This window comes from Tripterygium wilfordii, chromosome 11, assembly GCF_013401445.1.
Source record: "Tripterygium wilfordii isolate XIE 37 chromosome 11, ASM1340144v1, whole genome shotgun sequence".
NCBI classification, from domain to species: domain Eukaryota; kingdom Viridiplantae; phylum Streptophyta; class Magnoliopsida; order Celastrales; family Celastraceae; genus Tripterygium; species Tripterygium wilfordii.
The window spans coordinates 1,279,378-1,300,765 of NC_052242.1; the positions used below are offsets into that span (position 1 = coordinate 1,279,378).

Genomic DNA, 21,388 nt, shown 5'->3' on the forward strand with positions numbered 1-21,388 from the left:
AGGTCCTTTTCATACATTTTCTTGTTACTTAAAAAAACCTTTTCGATATGTCATGAGACTTGGAAATTGAAGTTAGTAGGAGTAATTGAAATGTGGAAAATTTCAACATTTTCTCTCACAAGTTTGAATGGTCACCACCCGTTAGGAACCAAAATATTGATGACAATGCAATTAATGTGGTGTTAGCATTGGACCACTTCCTTTCAAATGATAGTAATAATATATATATATAGGAGGAGTAGACCTGTGTTTGTCTCTACTATCTCTGCTTTAAACTCAACATCTTTAAATATTGATGGGGCTTTTGTCTGTACCTGTAACGAAGAAAGAACAAAAAAAAGAATACGACAGGAGGAATCTAGAAAAGTAATATGGATCTCGTTTGTCAAATATCATTTGGGCCTCAAACTAATGGGCCTGCTTATGTTTGATTGTTTTCTGCATGATGCCGTGCGATGCCCCTTGATCCTAAAGTGGGCTATATTTCGGTTCATTCAAGTCTTGGGCTCGGGTTGTCAATATCATCTGGGCTTTTCTTCCATTCCTTTATTAGATTTTAAAGCCCAATAGTAATGGCTAAAGGGAAAAACCCTGGATCCATGTTATATATAGCAGTTTTTCTTTGACGTTTTTTTTTTTTTACAAGCCTGAGATATATCGCAACACAACAAAGGCAAAATATATAGCAGTTTTTCTTTGACGTTTTTTTTTTTTACAAGCCTGAGATATATCGCAACACAATAAAGGCAAAAACACAACATGGCATCGGATGGGATGGCTTCATTTTACAAACCAGAAGAAATGAGAGGTTTTATAACTTGTTTTTTTAATGTGCTTAACGTTTTTAGGAGTATGTAAATATTTATGGGCCCCCTTGGGCCTCCCCTAAAAGGCTTTGCTGGGTTATTACCCGATGTGAGACTTTTGTCCAACACCCCCCGCACTCGTGAGCTGGGTATCTCTGCCCAAGGCCCAACGAGTGGACTTTTTATCGAGGACGAGTGCACACCTGCTCCGATACCATGTAAATATTTCTGGGCCCCTTTGGGCCTCCCCTAAAAGGCCTATTAGAGGGAAGGAGAGCTTGCTATTATATACACGATTTTTGCTGGGTTATTACCCGATGTGGGACTTTTGTCCAACAGAGTAATTATTCATTGGTCTTGATACACCACGTTTGATTGAATATAAATACTTTGCACTTTAAATTTGAAAAATTCATTAACCGTCCTTGGACGGTGAATTGACACCGTCTCATTGGATCTAGTACACACATGAGCATATGACATGGTATAACGGGACTATTGAATAATTTCTCACATTATTTGCATCATATAGGAATTTGAATTGAAGAGGAATCTTCTTATATTTTGTATAGTTGTTTCAATTTTCAATTAACAGTACAAAGAAAGCAATTTTTGAGTATAAAACTAGACAGTACGTACTATACAGTCTTAACACTAATTAATGGTGTGCTAACTTTATTGTTGACATTAGCATACTATGAGGTTCATGCACTTCCATCTCAGGCAGTACTGAAGGCTTAGATGGACAAGCCAATGCTATAAATTTGGGTATTTGGTCCCCAGGCATCAGAACCGGAAGGCTCATGTTCTGCGCTCGATCTTGCTTTGGCTTATGTCATAAACAATCAAACAAATAAGATCAAGCATTGGTCAAACGAAAATGCTAATAATCCCAGCGTTTTTTGTTCCCGCTATTTTAAATACTGAGATGTAAATACACGATTTCACGTTAATCATATGTATTCATCTTAGCATTTCGGATAGATGGGACAAAAAAATATTGAGATTCGGAAGACTTGGTGATTGGTCACAACAAAAAGAATTAGTAGCATGTGAAGGTGACTTACCTTGGGAGAAAGAGTGATTTCATTTCTGGCAAATTCTGTTTGGTCGTCGTTGTTATCGTCGGATTGAAAGAGAGATCTGATTTTTTCCCAGTAAAGGCAGCAAGTCAAGAAACAACTCATGCCAATTAACATGACCAATAGAAGAGCTAAACCAAAAGGAAACCCAATGAATGCTCTGTCACCTTCTTCCCTCTCCATCTTTGGTCTCTTTGTTTGGTATTGTGAATGACGAAGAAAACTATAAGGATTATGGAGTATCAAGTGGAATGATAATGCTAAATGTTGTTGTCAATTTATGGGAGAGAATTTTGAGTTAGTGCTTAATTTAAGGGTTAGGATTGGTCCGTTCAATACGTACACTACGGTACAAAAATGCACCACGGATTCTATTTTGTGGGGTTAATACCACTTTTGTACACCGAAAGATAATTAGTGTTTCAATTTGCACATCGTTGTTTAAAATGTTTCAATTTCGTCACCCAATGATAAAATTGTTTCAACCTGATCTCTCAGGCAAATTTTCTCACTTTGGGGCAGTCAAACTGCACATGTGACAAACAATATTTGGACAGTCAACGTGCCACATGTGCAGTTTGACTGCTCCAAAGTGAGAAAAGCCCGAGAGACCAAGTTGAAACAATTTTATTATTGGGTGATCAAATTGAAACATTTTAAACAATAGTGTGTAAATTGAAACATTGACTATCTTTTGATATACAAAAGTTGTATTAACCCTATTTTGTGGTGAAAGCCAAACAAGTCAAAGTGTTAATCATTCGCTCGTTCCATCTTATCCTTGTAACCCAAGCATTATCGATCCTCAAAATTGTTAGAAAACCCATCCCAAACACATCAAAACACACGGATTATTCTCTGTTCTGAGCCAAAGACCCACACAGATATGTTCTCATGCATTTTCTCTGAAAATACTTAGGTCCAGAAAACATGTCACTTTTGTGAGAGTGACTGAACCTTTGTTTACATATCACTCAGTTGGATTTATGTGTTTTTCTCTTCACTTGTAGGTGTACTGTTATGAAACTGTTGTTACTCAGGGGAACTACTGAGGCCACTCCTGGGGCTTCTGGACTGCAATGCACTTGACATATAAAATATTCTGTGGACAAGATGTGGTGGTTCCACTTTGTATTGTGGCTTATCTATAAAGAAAATGCACACACACATACGCAGTCAAAGAGAGGTATGTGTCAAATATTAGGTCTTGGTCACTTCCAACATGCATTAAGTATATATTTCATCGGTCAACATGGCAGATTCTAGTTCCACTCCAGAGGCTAAGTGGAGAATGTTTATAATTAGGAACCCAATTGACTTCTGTTTTTACATACATGCATTGAATCTGGTGCAAGGAGGATTTACTTTATGGGTCCAAAAATTGTTCTTGATCTGGGTTCATATACTAAGTGGGCCAAGATTGTAATGGACCCAGATTCGAAATGTTGAATTGCGGCCGTGAAATAGCGCAAGTAGGATTAGCCCAACATACAAATATAAAAGCCCGTACAAGTTGCAAGCCTATGTGGGCTTGATAGTTGAATCTTTGCGATGCAATTTGAGCGGACAGATTCGTTACTTTACTGAACACGTGGGCTGGAAATGCAATGTCTGGACGGATTTGCAATTTTCTTACCAATGTTGCATACCGTTAAGATTGGGGATTGGAACTAGCTGAGCGTATTTTTATCAGGTTTTTTTGGTCTTGTGTACTTTCACCTACTTCTTAACGAATTAAGAGCCCTCATAATTTTCATCCGGATGAGTTTCGGGCCAATTTTATTTGTCATCAGCATGGGATGACTTATTTTAAAATTCTAACGAGCCAAAGTTTACGTCCTCACAAACGTCCAAAGGGCACGCTCGAGGCTTATTAGGTTAAAAAAAGGGTGTTGCTATATAAACCCACCCTATATACCTACCTATACCTATTTTTATCACTTTTGACTTTTGAGCACGGATTGCAATTAGAAGGAAAAAAATCTCATCATTTATTCTCTCTCCTTCCCTTTCTCTCTCTTCCTCTCAATCTCTCACTTCTTCTTCAGATCCGATTCTTCCTCAGCCTTGCTTATCTCTATGCGTGTGACTCTAAGATTTTGGTGTAATGGTGTTCATTAAGAGTATCTGGTCAATTCATTAAAATTGATTCAAATCAGATCATTGTTAAAAAGAAAAAAATGAAAAGCCCCAATCCATAACTTCGGTCATAAGAAAGTTAGCATAATTCTTGATCATTTTATCCCCAAATTGCCCCAGATACCCAGCGAAATATTCACTGCTATAGTGTTATGCCCTCAATCATTCAACCAAACCCACAACCCAACATGAAATTGTATGTATTTCCATAGATATACGAGTTGGTGAAGTCGGCGAATCAAATCGAACAAGATAACAAGAAATGCACACAAGTGGCGTGGATCTCGAGTGTCAACAAGAAAAAAGAAGATTCGAGCAAGAAGAAGATCTTGGCTGAGAGAGGCTTACAAGAAAAAAAAGATCTTAGTAAGAATGAAATCTCAGTCCTTGGGAGAAAGAGGCGTGGATGGAGAGGAAGAGAGAGGGATAAAAGAAGCTAAGATTGGATTACTTTTCATTGTGATCTGTGTTGGATTACGTCAGCAATGGACCTATCACACCTATATATATATTTATATTACGCATGAATTGAAGAGAAGCTGGTGCAACCAATGGCAAATAGGTAGGAGGATCCACGTGAGTGTCAGAATTATTGACTCAAGGGTTTAGGTTTAGGGTAGGGTGGGTTTATATAGTAAATAGAGTGGGTATTTTTAGAAAAACCCTAAAAAAAACTTTCAATTTTGGTTTACAATTTGTGCCATTCTTGTCCTTTACGTTTCGAATTTGATGACCGGTGATGTGTGGTCACACAAAGCGTGCGCCAGTTGATGGTATGTGAATCATAAGAAACCAATCCAATCGTGACGCGAACCTTCTTAACGACCTCGCAGACCGAATCAGCAGGAGGCCACGCCCAGGCAAGGGGAACGGCATCTCAATATGCGCATTATTTGTACTCCCTCAACCACCACCTCTCTTTCCTTCTTGAATTCCTCTTTCGTCCCCACTCCCATTTCAAATTTCAAAACCATACCAACATCACGGCTACAGAAGCATCACCGGCACCGTTCCTCTCTTCTCTGCTTCTCTTCTCTCTCAGGTTCAACCTCGAAGCCTCATCGTTTTCCTTCCGTAATATCGTGTTGTGATTGTGGATATTTGCTCCTGCTCTTTTTGTTTGGTTGATTATGTTTTTATTTGATTTGGTTATGTTCGTCTTTGTATCGTTACGACGGATCGGGCATTACTGGTTCGGCACCGGAATTTTCGATCACATAGTTTTTAGCCAGTGATTCGTTGTTTAAGATGTTCTAAAACTGTTTTTTCATATGCAGAAATGGATGCCACGCCTGGTCCAAGCTTGTATCCGTTGCATAGGTGTAAAACTCTTCATCTGGTATGTGGAGGCGGTGTACTTGTCGATTTTTTCTTAGAAACGTGTGTGTTTGTGAAACATTAGATTGAGCGAGATGAAACAATTTGTCCAGGTGAGGCATGCGCAGGGGATTCACAACGTGGAAGGGGACAAGGACTATAAGGCTTACTTATCGTATGATCTATTTGATGCACACCTTACTCCTCTCGGATGGCAGCAGGTATTGGCTGGCCAAAAATGGTAGCTATTTGCGTGTTTCATTTGGAGCATGTGTTGGATTATGTTCTAATTTGTTGAGAACATGATTATTGTGATACTATCACAGGTGGATAATCTGCACAAGCATGTTCAATCGTGTGGACTTAACAAGAAAATTGAATTGGTCGTTACATCGCCTTTGTTAAGGTATGGCTTTTCTGGACTTTGCTATATTTAAATATGGTCTTTTGGATATTGCACTTACTGTGGAGTATGGATGTTGTAATTCGGTTAGATCATTTTATTTACAAGTTACTGTTCTTTTTCCTAGACTTTCTCGAGATTTATAGAGGATGCTAGTCCTAAATGGAATCATAATGAACAATGGATAGAGTTCTTTTCCCTTTTTGTTTTGTCATGCCTAGCTGAATGAGAATGGCAAATGCAAACATCACCAAAATGGAAAGTAGCTGGTTTTTTAATTGCCTCAAATTTATCTGGATTCGTGGAAAAAGTGAGAACAAGGTTGAGGTTTGGTAGATGGGTCTCCAAATTGTGGTTAGGTATCAGCTGTTATATGACGATATCATCCACACTAGCCTAGTTAAAGGAAAAGAGAAAGGAAACTGAATTATTTGGCAGGTTGAATTTAAAGTGTACATTCAAGAAAGAGATTATGGATTCTCCCATCTGCTGATTGTAGTTAGAGCAATGCTCTGAAGTCTGAACACTTGAAAATATTTTCGTAATGCTTTTTTTTAATAAAAGGTAAAGTTAGTATTGAACTCTGTGGCTTTTGTTTTTGGCGTTATAATAATTATAGTTGTTGTCCGTAGATCAATCATGCTCACCCTTATGTCTTTTTTATTTATCGTAATGATTGTGTTAAACCCTACAACAACAAATATTTGCATTTTACTATTTTAGGACCATGCAGACAGCGGTTGGAGTTTTTGGAGGTGAAGCATATGCAGATGGGATAGAAGCTCCTCCACTAATGGTGGCCAATGCAGGGAAAAGTGACCGACCTGCAATTTCAAGTTTAAATTGCCCTCCATTTATCGCTGTGGAGCTATGTAGGGAACATTTGGTATGTCTTCCAGCATATAATGTAAACCAAGTCTATATGGTGAATATAATTCGCATTGCATAACCTGTGAAATCATTTATTCCTTCATGGGACAAACACATGATACATATTTTTCATTGTTAATTCATTCGTTCATAAACTCCATGACCTGAGTACTTTAATGTAATTGTACTTGTCTGAGTATGGTGTGTCAATAGTTGCGCCATTGTTTTATTCTTTGTTATGTAAAGGTTTAGATCCCATCCACGTCTTTTTCTTTGCAAATAAACAACTTCTGAATTTCCAGAAGTAACAATTGATTTTTCTTAGATTTAATGGAAGTAACAAATGATGACACAGAGTCAATGATTTTTTCAACATGTATATGACAGTTTCATGGAGTAACTTGTTGATATTAATTTGGGATTTGGAACATCTACTTGGTGTTTTGTCCCAAGAAATTCTGTAAATTAATGTCTTCTGGCCGTTTGACTTGACTTATTTTGTGTGGGCCTCCTATGTTATTCTTCACATAACTCCTGGAGTTTTGTTTACCAGTGCATTTTTTTGTTTTTTTCGAAACAGGGAGTTCATCCGTGTGATAAGAGAAGAAGCATCAGCGAGTATCAGCCCCTTTTTCCTGCAATTGATTTTTCACAGGCAAGTGAATTATGATTTGACATCTATATTACGTGACAGAAAATTTTGGCACGACTTCAGAGTCTCAAATTGAACTTTGATTGAAATCATATTTTGTTCAAAACTTTGCATAGATAGAGAGCAATGATGATATTCTGTGGACACCCGACATCAGAGAGGCGAGTGAAGAACTTGCTGCCAGGGGAATGAAATTCTTGAACTGGTTACTGTCTATCTCTTTCTCTCTCTCTACACACACACACACACACACATTTATACATATCACGAATAAAAAGTTTGAAATAGTCTAATTGGACTTTGCTGTTTAGATGCAGAGCGTCTGGTAATTAACTGTTGTCTTGCTGGGCTTCACATTACTGCTTATTATCTTTATTCTAGATCTTTTTCCATTAATCGGCCAGGTTATGGACACGGAAAGAGAAGGAGATTGCAGTTGTTACCCACAGTGGATTCTTGTACTCTACCCTAAGCGCTTTTGGAAATGATTGTCATCCATCTGTTAAGAGTGAAATATGCACACAGTAAGTATTATGTTGTTTTCTCTGGAATACTGTGTTTTTGTTCATTTTCATTCCTAAATATTCTATGGTATTTTCTTCCTTAATTTAAGTAAATTCAGGTGATATGTATATTATACTAAAATGCAACCAGGAAGGTTGGTGCCTTGGTTGTCTCTTTGAAACTAAGGTGTATTTGTCTTTGGCAAACCTTGGGGATAGAATGTAGTTTACCCTTTTTAGTTTTTGTTGAGATTGTTCTTCGCTAGTGTTCTGTCGTTGCAATAAACTCCATTGAGAATTTGAGATGAGAATTGCCAACTTCTAATGAAAATTATTGTTGAACTGTATACATGCTTCTATTTGAAACTCGACATGCTTCTGGTGTGCATTCTTTCTACCTATTTTATCAATGTCATCAAACCTCATCATCTTTAAATCTCAGAAAGATAGATTTCTCATACCAGACAAATAGATGACAATATCAGTCAGAAAAAAAGGAAAACAGACTCAGATTGATTTGAATTGGTAAGGATATTGAATCTGATGTTGCAACCCTGGCTTGGGTTGAAGGTTCTATGATGAGCTTTAGCATTATTTTCACCCCTGTATCCCTCGTTGGTCACTACTGAACAAAGGAGAGATCAGAGAAGGGTGGAAACTTGAAATTTGATTTACAGGATCTGCTGATCGATTCAGATTTATTTTTTTAATTTCATGTCCCTGAAGGGATGATCAATTCAGATATTTAATAATGGGTGCAGTCTCACTCTGAACGCATAATTTCTCTGTTCCAGCTAATCTGGTGGATGTATTATATTTTTATGCAGCTTTGCCAATTGCGAACTTCGGTCGATGGTAATTGCCGATAGAGAGTAAGTATTTCGTTTTCCAAAATCCAGGGATGATATTTTTCTGTCTTAGGCAATGCTCTCACTTTTTTCTCATTTTCTTTGGCAGTATGATGGGTGCTGATCCAGCAATTACCAACTATCCTGGAAAGATCCCTAGTGGGCTTGATCTGCCTAGTGATGTTGCGAAGGAGAAGACCACAGAAAAAGGGTTGTCTAAGTAATGCGATGGCGGACAGGTTGTCGCGTCTATTAGTCTAATCTACCTCCTAGTATGATTCTTACAGTGAGCTACCAATGCACTTATTAATATGTTGGCTGGCTCAGATACCAAATTGCACATCTTTTGCTAGAACTGTGAAGATTGAAACCCCATAGCACAACCGATCTAGGTGCCAATTGTTTTAAGATTATTGGTTAACCTAACCACAATTGTTTTTATGATTTCCTTGAAGAATATAATCTTGCTCAAGATATGTGAGCAAACTATTCTCTTGGAAAGCTTATATTATATGTATTACTACTGTTGTCATTCACCATTATGAGTATGGTGAAACTCTCTTTAATGGAAGTCTTTTGATCCCAATTCCCTTTTTACATTACTTGCTTGCTTCTTGTTAACATGAGATCCCACATCAAAAGAGGATGTGTGGATTCTCCTCTTTATAAAGCCAAGCTCATACCCCTAATTTACGACAAGCATTTTTCTTAGGCCAAGTGAGTTGGGTTTTTTGACCCATGGGTTTCCGCCTTTAGTAGTTGGGTTAAGGAGGAACAAAGTCATGCTAACTTGATATGTAGGGGTGTGTTTTACAACAATTATTCCCAAAGAAATTTATTTTGCAGAAGGGAAGTGTTGAACAGTAAGTATTTTCTCTGATTGATCCGATAAATTTTTCCAGAAAATGTTGATTAATAGGAATGGGGATTTGATACAATAAATAGAGTGGACAGGTTGAGACCCTCGTGATGTTTGTCGACCGTTTCATACAAATTTCTCCATTGTATTGCAAAACGAAAAATAAATAAATAAATATCCTGAATACGAAAAGCTTACGAAAAATAAATAAAAATCCTAGTAACTTCCCCTACAAACGATTGAAAATGAATATAAACGCCATAGCATAGCACGAGCATCATATGTTTCTCGTGATCCTTCACCGTCCTCCGTCATTGGCTTCCTCTTTCGCCTTCAAAATGAAAATATCCGAGATCCGAAGTTTCCGTCTCTTCCTCTGCAGAAGTTCTCGTATGGAGCGAGAGGTATGTACATAACATTCGTATGTTTTTGTGTTTGTGTATTTTGTTTTCCTTGCTTCAAAGAGTTGATTTATGGTTTATGCTTCTCGGGAAATGATAATGGCAATTAGGCTCCTCAAGTCACAAAATCAAGAATCGTCGATTGTAATCTTAATAATGTCGCTATGAATGGTTTAGTGTTTTTTTTTTTGGACTTGTTTTCGATTATTAGTTACTATATATGGCAATGGAGAAGAACCTAGATCCGGAATTTTTTGTTGTGCTTCGATTCATCTTTTCCTTTTAGCTGCTCGAGATCTATTTGCTAGGGCTCATGTTATGGTCTCGATTTTATAAATTCTGGATTAAGACTATGAACAGTTTGATATCTCAATCACACGTATATTTAGCATATTTAGAACACATAATATAACCTAATAGAAAACCAGAGAAACGAACGAATCGAATATGCTGAGTGAAGTTCTAAGCATATCATTACTTTCAATCGAATATTCATTTGTTTTATGTGCTTTGATTTACTTCTTGCGATTGTTCTTTATCTTATTTTCTAATTTTATCATTGTAGGTCAGATATGAATGTCACTGCAGCTTGATTGCAGCACCAAAAATTCTTCACCTGGTTTGTAAAACTTCTATTCTTTTATTTCTGCCCTGTAAAATTTTATGCACTGTAATATTCACCGGACATAGTGACCCCTAAAGATATTTTCGGAAGTTCGAATTTCATGAACATCATGCACTATAAGAAGCCAAATAATGTTTTATATGTATGTACACATATATAGGTAAGGCATGAGGTTCGCCCAAGGAGTTCACAAAGTTGAAGAAAAAAAGAACCATGATGCCTTAAATGTCTCCCACACTTTTTGATGCTCAACTCTCTCCACTTGGTTGGCAACAGGTACTAGCATCATATCTGCTATTGTATAAACCTTTTGGATTATTAATGTTTTTGAAAATTATTCTTTTCACTAGAATCATGACTTAAAATTTGAGAATTAAAATTAATGTATCTTAGCAGTTTTTGTGTAGAAGAAGAATTATTTTTGTGTCTGCATGAGTACTTCTGTTCCACATTTAAAAGAACATCTTCCCCATTGAAGTTATTTTCTTTGTGGACTTTCAAGAACACTATATTGTGGTCCATCACTATAGTCACTGCCTCATTGGAAATTATAGTCATTCAAGAAGAAGAAGAAAGTAAAGTTACGTTTGGTATGTATTTACTAGTAAAATCAGTGTAGGCTACCTAAATATAGACAAAGATCCTCTACAATTCTAGTCCTTCAAAATTTTTATGTATTTTTAATGCTACAGGATGAATATAACCATTTCTAAATTTTCAGCTTACTTGGCTACATTCAGACGGTCAAATTGGAACAGAATTGTGGAGGATTCCAATCCATTTTTGTTAGTTGATCCAAATTTGTCTGGTGTAAATGAAATTCAATAATGCCACAACCCACATTGTCTTTATATGAGATTTTTACTTGCAGGGACTCCATCCATGTGATAAGAGGAGAAGTGTTAGGGAGTCTCAGCCTCTTTTCCCTGCAATTGATTTTTCGTTGGCAAGTACTTGACTTCGATTACATTTTTGTAAACACTTATATGTATGTATCAACTAATGTACTGACTAAATATCATCTTTGGTTTCAGATAGAAATTGATGAAGACAACTAGTGGCAGGCTGACATAAGAGAGAGCTTTGACAACATTGTTGCCAGGGGAATGAAGTTTTTGAGCTGGTGATTACTCATTCTTTTAGCTGCTATTTCGATTGAAACAATGAATGTATTGACTAATAATAGGGTGAAAGGCAAACGAAATAGAACTGAAGGATGTTTTATACAGGTTAAGGACAAGGAAAGAGACAGAAATAGCAGTTGGTCTCTTACAATGTATTCTTGCATCAATTGCTAAATGCGCTTGGACATGACTGTCATCCATCAGCGAAGGATGAAATATGCAAGAAGTGAGTAAGATATCTGCTATATTTTACTGTGAAGTACGTTTTTTATTTGTCAAACATTAACAAGACGATACTGAAATTTTATCCTTTCCAGCTGATGTCCCCCAACTGAACTGAAATTTTAATTCTTCCCACCACAAAATTGACAGCAAGTAACAAAAATTATTCCTAATTGACGGACTGTTTTGTGTTTATAAATATTTGTGCGAAGCATGTCCCCTCCTGCTAATGTAAGACTTGCTTGTAAACAGATATGTTCTTGGTAGGTTTGACAATTGTGAACTTCGTTCCTTGGTGATTTTTGACAAAAGGTCAGCATCAATTCCGTATTAAAGACTCAAATGCAAGCTTCAATCTTCTCTCCAGACGCAATGTTTGCAGGTCAGCGAAGGTTCCTCGACCCTGATCCTAAAGAGAGCCCTTGTGGGCTTCTTTACTAAATGGTGCAGCAAACAAGAAAGGCTGTAGGCATAGAAGCAAATCTAATAGGGATCGAAGAAATCTAATTAGTTAGCTGCTTGGATATTTACTATTTTGTGGTAGGTGCATTATCTGCTCACAATTGTTTAATAGGGTAATCAAATCAAGGCAAAGCAATCCTGATAACGCACAGATTAACTTGAAATATCATAACAAACAACACAAACTTAAACCCAGCTTATGTGAATGCAAAGTGAACGCTATTTAAAAAACTAACGATAATTAACGGACAATCATAGCTCTCTTAGTCTCTACTTGATTCTCCTCTTCTTTTTCTGCATATTTTCTTTATTTTTTTTTTCTAAACTTTATGATTTATATGCTACAACTCCCTTGGTGAGCTACGATCTTCTAAGAAGCAGGAATCCTACCAAGAGGGAAAGGAAAAGGAAGAAAACAGCAGCTATGACGTTGATATTAGTTGACTTCTCTGCTTTTGCACTGCTTTCTGAGAACGTTGCAGTTGCATTGACGTTATCCTTCTGTACGGACAAATCAAGTGATGAAGCGAAGGGGATTGCCACATCCCAAAAAGATTTGGCTCTTAATGAGAGAGCTGCTCCTTCTGGTTCTAAAATAGTTGAGGCATCATTTGGTGCTTCCATGGACATCAACTCCAGGCAGCGATCTTTTAAAACCTGAGAGAGCATAAATAGGAAAAAGTCCCACAGAGTCTAACAGCAAAAAAAACAGAAACAACATTTTGCAGGTGCCCTAGAACTAATGTTGTGCGTAAAGACATAACTACATCAATGGCAACTGAAAAAGTATGCACCATTTCAAGTGCTCACGCGAGCATGCACCTAAGAAAAAGCACAATGAGAAAGGGCTAATACGATTTGGATCAGTACGTCGTGCCAACATGAAAACCTTTGGGGCAAAAGGAGAAACCGGAGGTTGCCAAAAAAGAAAGGAGAAACCAGCTTCCACAGGAGTTCATTTTGTTAGTGTTCAACTTCCATTACTTTTCTGTCATCTTGAACCTCTTTCAATGATGAGCAAAGGCTCAGATTGGAGGAAATGTCTCAATCACAAATATGCTAATGACCGAAAGAAATTCTTCCTTTTGAAAATGGGATAAAATTATCAAAAGAATATTTGAAATGCAAGCTGCACAGCTTTTATGTGATCAAATAACCAGAAAAATGGAGAAATATACTAACCTCAAGTGTCTCAGATGGTTGTAGGTAGTCACAAATGAAAGTATTCTCCAACCAAGGAACAAAGACTCTTCTAGGAAATGGAAGACTGCACGTTTTTCTGTTTACAGCAAGATTTTAAAGGAGGTGATCATACTGGAAGATCAAACTCCAACATCATAAATCAGAAAATTATATTAATTTTCAACCATGATAAAGGCTTTGATGAAATTAATTTTCAACCATATGCTTCATGAGGGGAAGGCAATATTGTTGGCCTTTCTTGGATAAACAATCATATGGGAACGACATAAATTTCACTCATAATGGAAGCAATGAACAAGCCACATTGCCTTGAAGGTGTACACAAGAATTGGCATCATCTGAGCCAAGATTGAGGGAGCCATAAAGCCTACCTAAGAGATGTGGCAACATATACAAATGTGCTATGCAGCTGAACCAAAAATATGTGCAACTGTGCATCAACACAAGGGCGAGTGCATGCACACACTTTCGACATACATGTGTGCAAATGCTTTTGTAGGGGAGAGAGGCTATATGAGGAAACCACATCAGGCAGAACATCTATGATGACAAAATAATAAACCAAAACTAGATGCACATACCTCAATTTGACAAAATCACTTTTACTTGATTTGCAACCACCAACTACTCGAGTTTGGAAAAATGACCTACCACATACTTTCTTAAGGATCTTAGGCACCTAAAGACTGGGTCTAATGGTGTTAAAAATATTTCCAATATAACAAAATCAACTAGATGTTGTAGAGCAAATGGCTTGCAGGACACACCGACACAGGATGTGGGGTAAACTTCCCAATAAGATATGAAGATGGCAAGAAAAACCAGGCTGTCCTAATATTCCAGGGGAATGAAAATGTAGTGCTTCACTTGGTATTCTACTATAAACTGATTAATAAAGAAAAGGCATAATTACCTCAAGCAGAAGAAAAACCATTGGGGAAAAAAACATTTATTGACAGTGACACATTAATATCTGTGGCAAACTATTAAAGCTGACATACCTCAATGAGATTAGGGAAAGTTGGGAAACAGGTTTTCCAGGTGATTGTTCTTTGATTGATTCTCTGCTAGCATCATCAGCTGGAGGCTGATCTCCTTCCGCCTCATCGCAGATGATGCCTAATCTGCTTTGTAGACTTCTAATTATATCATCCTAGGAACATTGAATTATAATTATAGCATAGTGGAAGAACAAAGCATGAGTAATTGATATAAATGTGAAGAAAGAAAACATGCATAATTTTGTGCATTGGTCTTCTGTGGAAAAGCACAAAGAAAGCCTATTAGAAGGAGTTTTATGATTTTATTTTTAAGCAAAGTACTATTTGGGGTTTTGTGAAAATTCATATTGCAAGAGAGACTATAAAACCAATCTAATCAACTTCGACTCTTTGAGACTCGAAATCCATAAACTTTAGTATTATCAGCATTATACAACCCTGATGCAGATTTGGGAATGATGGGGAAAAAATATCTCCATTTTATAACTTCAGATGTATAGCAAAGTGTTTGTTGTACTAATAGTCCTATCTTCTTTTAACAAGTGGACTATGGCTTCAATGATTTGAAATTTCCTAAACATATAGAGTCTAGAATGGTTTGCAAGCATACAGAGGATCTTGTGTTCAATTGATATTTGAGCAGTTCCACAAAATGTGTATCTAAGATTTACATCAGGCACTTTCCCTTTTCAACTATAGGCAATAATGATCATGGAGTGACAAGTTCAAGCCACAATAAAATCCTCTACACACCATGAAGATAAGACCACCGACGAGGTGAAATCCAATGGGGGAGCAGAAATTAAAACTTGAGGAATACCTTTATATCAGCAACAGCCTGAGAAACTGGTTCTTTTGCATTCAAGCACGCAAATGAACACACAGAGCCACTAAAGACAAGAACTCCAACAACATCTTTTTGGCTGCATGCTTTACAACACACCGAAAGAAAACGAAAGAAAAACGTTAAATATAGTTGGACGATGTCAAAACACTGAATAAAGGAAGAAGAAAAGATACACTCCTAATTCAATTTAGAAAGTGTCAATGAACCTTCCACAAACGTATTCTTCATGAATGGTAGAAGTAATTCAACCTCATGCAAGCCATCTGTTGAGCATGGTTCATCATTAATAACCTGAAAAATACCCAAAAAGGCCAGAAAAAGCTTTTAATGGAGCACTTTCATTAGAACAATATACCAAGAAACTGATCAGTTGCATTTGTGAAAAGCATTTGTCTGAATGACAAGGTACAGAGACCAAGCTCTGAACTTAGATACGGTATCCAGCACATCTAGCTCTTAAATATTGTCAAATTATCAGAGATTTGTTTTCATAGTGAAGCAGCAATATGAGCGTTGACCCCATTGTACAGTTTTAACTTTCAAGTAATAAGTTCACACAGGATGACCAAAGATTTTTCCATATCAATCTATGAAAGATTCATTCTTAACAGACGCACAAACCATATTAAATGAATGTGAAAGCTGTTGACAAGAGACTAATCTTTAACTTAATGGATAACTGAGTTTCTACAAGTCTAATCTGGTGCTTTATGGACTTTCTTTTTGAATGCGAAGCCTATGAAATTTTTGTAATTGTGCAATGGAATAAGTTTGTTATGCAGCTCAATGCAAACATGATGCATGAATAGCCATAGTGACTAGGGTAGTTCTTAATCTGATATTCCACCAGGACCACCACCACCATACAACATTGCCTTGTGAAAGTCTCATGTTTGACTCTCTTCAAATCCTTTTTCACTTTACTCTCTACATTCCCATCTCTTTTAGTTAAATAACTAAATAAGAACAGTTTGGTGCAATTCTTGCAGAAGTAGTAAAGAGTGGTAAACTCATACTACTACTTACCAAATTGCCATCAATCATGGCATTTGCACCTTTTAAGTCTTTCCAATGAACTGAAATTCCATGACGAAGGATGTCAACAAATTTTTGGTTTGCACTCTCATGATGTATGGGCAATCTGGAAAAAGAAGCTAAACGGATTAGACACTGCATTTTAAAAACACCAATATATTCTCTACAAGTATGTTCAAGGAACAATAAAAAAATCCTAAAAAAAGGCAACAAATTATGAATTATCGCGTCATTTATGACAGCTTGACATCCCAGGCTTAACAGCATAAGAGAATCAGAATATGACAAGCCCAACAGGGTCCATCTTAGCCTACATGTAGCAATAAGCATAGTAAACTTCCATGCAACCTGAGACACAACTTACCATCTTTACTTGATTCATAAGGCACTAAGTCATTTGTAAAAAAAGAATGATACAACAGCACCGAATGAAACGTTGTGGCAAGAAAAACCATATTTGAACAAGCCTTATTCAAAAAAATTAATAATAAATACATTGCATGTACATAAGTATAGATAATGAACGCAATTGTGGCATGATATGATTATAGAAATCAAATAAAATTGTTCAATGATAAAGGACTGGTTAATCAATGAGAGGAAGATAATTTACCTTAGATTAAAGTTGTGCATGCACTTAAAAGTCCGAACAGAAGCCAAGACCCTTCCCATTTTGAAATCACATGGCCGTAGACTGCTTGATGTAATATTCGAGGAAAGCGAGCAATTCCGACATGTCCACCTACATAAGTAACTCTTTAGAGAAGCACACAAATAATCATAACAGACACATTAAGATAGCACAAGTCAAACGGAGAAAAATTTAACAGGACTCGGGATGTATATACCTTCTTGGACTATAACAAATTTGTATTAACAATCTCTCATCCCAATCTGTCTCTGAGATGGGGGCTGCTTCTGCAACTCCCTTCACTGTCTGCAGCATTAAAGTGATTACAGAGAATGTTAATCTAAAACAAAATTCCAAAACTAATGACTATTAATAAACTCAGCTTAAAAAAAAGTAAGTATGAAATATGCACCTCCTCGGAAACAAATCAAAAAACTGAGAGAAGAATGAAACCTGGCAAAGCATTATGGTTGAATTCTTGAATGCTGTATCGCTAATCCAAACATAAATTCCAATTACTTTCATTCCTCCGACTAACATCCTCGACACCTAAAAGCACACCAGTATCCACATAAATGCCAATAGATTGAATGCTAATACATACATAAACACTTACAGGACGTAAAAAATTGGAGCACAAAATCAGTCCACATACTCAATGCGTGTTGAACTGAATAATCACAATAACATAACAAATTTCGGTATGGTAAATGTCGTTTCAGATAACCTGACGGGCGTGTTCGGCGACCCAATCCTTATCAACGACCAAAGAGGATGAATCAACGGACTGTGACTTGGATTTGGCTCCTTTTCTGTTGTCCTCTTTGGTGGTTCCGATGAGAGAACAAGCTGGCTCGGAGGCATCGTTGGGTGGCGTTGGGACCAAATCGAACACGAATCCTCGGTCTAAAGCCGAGCTGAACTTACCAATCACAAGCCCCACCTGCAATGGTAAGAAAACCCTAAAATTCAGATTTAAATCATCATACCATCCACAACACGTTACACGCACACACATTTCTAGTGAGAGAGACCTGAGAGGTGAGTCCAGATTGGCTGAGGCGATCCTCGGCAAATTTGAGCCGAGTCTCCTCTCCGACCACTGCCTTTACCATAACCGATCTCTTCAATCACTGCGTGTTCTATGACTTCCAATCAGCGTCGATCGGAAGAAACCTACAACCACAACGCAACTCCAGGAGCTCCTTTTCGGGCTCCCAAGCAGACGTTACGAGTATCTTCTTTTGTTTTCCTAGTCATGGTAGGACTAGGAGATGGGAAGTATAGGCGGTTAAAATGAGTAGATGGGCCCGACGTTACTCAAGTATTGGGCCCAAGTAAAGGAGCCAAAACAGTATCCTTGGGCCCAAGTTCTTACCCAAGCAACGGAGTCAAAACGGAAGGTGAAAATTGACAATATCTTGAATGAGCTGGCCCGGATGACTTGGGCTTTTCTTATTCAAAAAGGTCTGGGCTTATCAGCCTGGCCCATTTTAATGCCATTAGCCCATTTATACGTAATTCCCTAGAAACAAAAAACCAGGCATCCACCAAGAATTTGTTTGACCTTTGCTATAATTGCAATATACGCACTAACGCACGAGAGATGAATATATTTTTTTCATATTAAAAATCTCACATCGATCTGACATAATAACAGTCGATTGAGTTATAAACAAAACTCAACTCTTCTTACATTGTAGACACGTTTTCATGAACCTACCAAAGATTTAATATGTTTGGGCTGAAAATTTGAACAAACTAACAAAGATGATTAGTTAGCAAGTGAGAACTACATTCAACATTGGTCATTGTTTTTTTGCATCTTTTGGACAGATATGGTGGTCGTTGTATTTATAGCTGTCAGCTTATCTAGTGGGCTCAATTTACGAGTTCTCTAGGTCCACTGAGATTCCACTATATGATGATGATTGAAAATGAATCTAACAAAAACAAACCCTGAAAGCAACGCAGAATCCGCAAATCACATGTTTAATTCCAAAAATATAAGCTGGCCACTCCAATACGCTAACTGTCATTTATATATATACTTGTTGTTTTCTTCATAATGACATGATATGAGCCTTTCATTCATGTTTGTTTTATATTGTGGGTGTTTGTCAGTACGTTCGTACTGCGTTCAGTTGCACCGCATCACAGTTTTTTGTGACACGTCAAACAGTTTTTGCATTCTAACTCACCTCACAGCACCACAACTTTTTACCTCACAGCACCTCACAGCACTCTCAAACGCTTACAATATATGTTGAATTATTCTACGTAATCAAATTAGGTCAATTATTTTATTTTAGATTAATGTACAATGAAAACATTAAGTGATTTTATATTAATATTATTAGTTATCTATATAACCGTAATTTAGATACGTCAAATGCACCTCACAGCACTGCACCATAGTTTTAAAAGTGATGCGTCAAACAGCTTTTTAAGTTCCTACTCATCTCATAGTACCGCAGTTTTATAACTCACAGCGCCTCACAGCAGTTGACAACACTCCCAAACATGCTCAATGATGTAGTGGTCGAGCGATTCAGGCATGTCGTATTGATGGAGTTTTCACCGGCGAGAATAAAGTTAGCTTTAAGCTGGCCCTGTCTTTTGAGTTGGCCATTTAGCACCACCACTTTTTGAGGATTCGTATTGTGAATATAAAAAAAAAATTATTATATAGTTGGATTAATGAATGAACATGTTGGGAAATGCGTAATAATTACATGAACATTGCGTAAAACCCGCTGCGTATCAACATAATTTCCAGCTCACACACAGCCGCACGGTCAACATTTTCATTAGTAATTTAATGGCAAAAGGTATTTTTCTTCTCTCAATTACTGACAGGATTTTATTTTCGTCCCTTGATTTTTTTTCACTCCCTTTTTCATCTCAATTATAGAAAAATATCCCGTTTGTCCTTTGAATAAATCTGTCGACGGAAAAATTTCCAGCTCACATAAGCATTTTTCTACCCCAATCTCACGTGAAGGATGAAAATGATATTTTTCAATAGTCGATAGACGAAAATGGGAGAAAAAAAAAAACTTAGAGACGAAAATGAAACTTGTCCGACGAAAAGTACATTATTGTCATAATTTAATTGGTTTTTTACTTTTTTTATTTTGCTTTATTTCTATATTCAAATTTCAAAGGAAGATAGAGGGAGTATTGAGACTAATGACTATTGATCGATTTCTCGATGAAATTAAGAAATATATGGAACCAGATTGGAAATTTTCTCGAGGGACCCATGACATGACAAGGAAGCGATGCTTCCATCACTTATGTCTCTTTTTTTTTTTTTTTGTTGGGATGGTTGGAATATTTTTGTAAGATCTTGGATCCACTAGCTTCTATAATTGCCATTAGTGTGGTGGAATTGTTGATTTAGGTTAAATAAGCTTTATTACTTATTTATTTTGTGATGGGTTAGTCCGGCTTGGCTCGGCTCCTTAAGAGTTCGTTCGAACTTGTTCCGTCAATTTAATAAATTGAGTTCGAACAATTTTTCTAAACTTGTTTTGAAAACGATCCGAAGAAGCTCTTTTGAGTTTTTGCGAACAAGCTCATTTTATAGTTTATGAACAACTTCGTTTTATTTTTTGTTTTATATATTTATGTAAATTTGTTATATTATTTGTGAATATGCTCGTTACCAAATTCACGAATGAGACAAAAAGTTCGTCAATAGAGTCATCTACGTCTTATCAAACAAAACTCGTAAATTTGTTAATGAACAAAACTCGAGTTCGAATATTTTACATTTAAATAATTAAACGAGCCGAGCTCCTATAATTATTTTAATGATCGTTAAAAGCTAGTTCGAACTCGAAGAAAACTTAACTAATACTAAACACCTTTAATAATATTGTACGGAACCATTAAACCTTAAAAATGCATAATTTGATGCATTGGATCATGACAATGATTAACAGTCTCTACTATACAAGGATTAGGGGATCCCAAATTACCATTGGTAACATTTGAATTATCAACCCCAATTTGAGGATAATTATGACTGGTTTGGTATTCTACATTTATTGTAATATCAATCAAGTCCCTGTCAAATAAATATGAGATTTTATTGTTTCATCTTGAAACATATTTATTGCATTCTTTGCATGGATCCTCCATATCAGAAACTTCTTGATTTCTCTACTTAGTAAGGTGTCCTTGAGTTTTGAGCTATGGGTGAGCCTGTTATGCTCAGACTGTGTCTAACTGGTAGGGTGTCCTAAGTATCTGGTATATTACACTATCCACGATACTTCTGGCTTTTCCATCCTTGTTAGAAATTTAAGTTCGTAAGGTTGAATAGAAGACAATGATTCTCTCTTCATCAT

The 21,388-nt window shown here is 36.8% G+C and overlaps 3 protein-coding genes across 3 annotated transcripts; 1 reads left to right on the forward strand and 2 right to left on the reverse strand.

The window, feature by feature from the left end:
• Window positions 1–1,337: 1,337 nt before the first annotated feature.
• On the reverse strand, window positions 1,338–2,140 carry LOC120008426 (uncharacterized protein At5g65660-like). The gene is made up of 2 exons (XM_038858738.1): window positions 1,874–2,140; window positions 1,338–1,635 (listed from the first exon to the last, which is right to left on the reverse strand). The coding sequence occupies exons 1-2, from the start codon at window positions 2,069–2,071 to the stop codon at window positions 1,465–1,467; spliced, it is 369 nt and encodes a 122-aa protein (XP_038714666.1). The 5' UTR covers window positions 2,072–2,140; the 3' UTR covers window positions 1,338–1,464.
• A 2,648-nt stretch (window positions 2,141–4,788) lies between these two features.
• Window positions 4,789–9,206, forward strand: LOC120009396 (phosphoglycerate mutase-like protein 1). Its single transcript, XM_038859980.1, has 10 exons — window positions 4,789–5,069; window positions 5,305–5,366; window positions 5,458–5,565; window positions 5,671–5,750; window positions 6,471–6,633; window positions 7,198–7,272; window positions 7,386–7,474; window positions 7,674–7,793; window positions 8,600–8,644; window positions 8,730–9,206. Exons 1-10 carry the CDS (start codon window positions 4,910–4,912, stop codon window positions 8,842–8,844), a joined length of 1,017 nt encoding a protein of 338 aa, XP_038715908.1. The 5' UTR covers window positions 4,789–4,909; the 3' UTR covers window positions 8,845–9,206.
• A 3,229-nt stretch (window positions 9,207–12,435) lies between these two features.
• LOC120009395 (protein odr-4 homolog) lies at window positions 12,436–18,277 on the reverse strand. Its single transcript, XM_038859979.1, has 11 exons — window positions 18,065–18,277; window positions 17,758–17,973; window positions 17,484–17,579; window positions 17,248–17,336; window positions 17,013–17,141; window positions 16,391–16,505; window positions 15,571–15,655; window positions 15,338–15,447; window positions 14,518–14,669; window positions 13,496–13,592; window positions 12,436–12,970 (listed from the first exon to the last, which is right to left on the reverse strand). Exons 1-11 carry the CDS (start codon window positions 18,143–18,145, stop codon window positions 12,674–12,676), a joined length of 1,467 nt encoding a protein of 488 aa, XP_038715907.1. The 5' UTR covers window positions 18,146–18,277; the 3' UTR covers window positions 12,436–12,673.
• Between the last annotated feature and the right edge of the window lie 3,111 nt (window positions 18,278–21,388).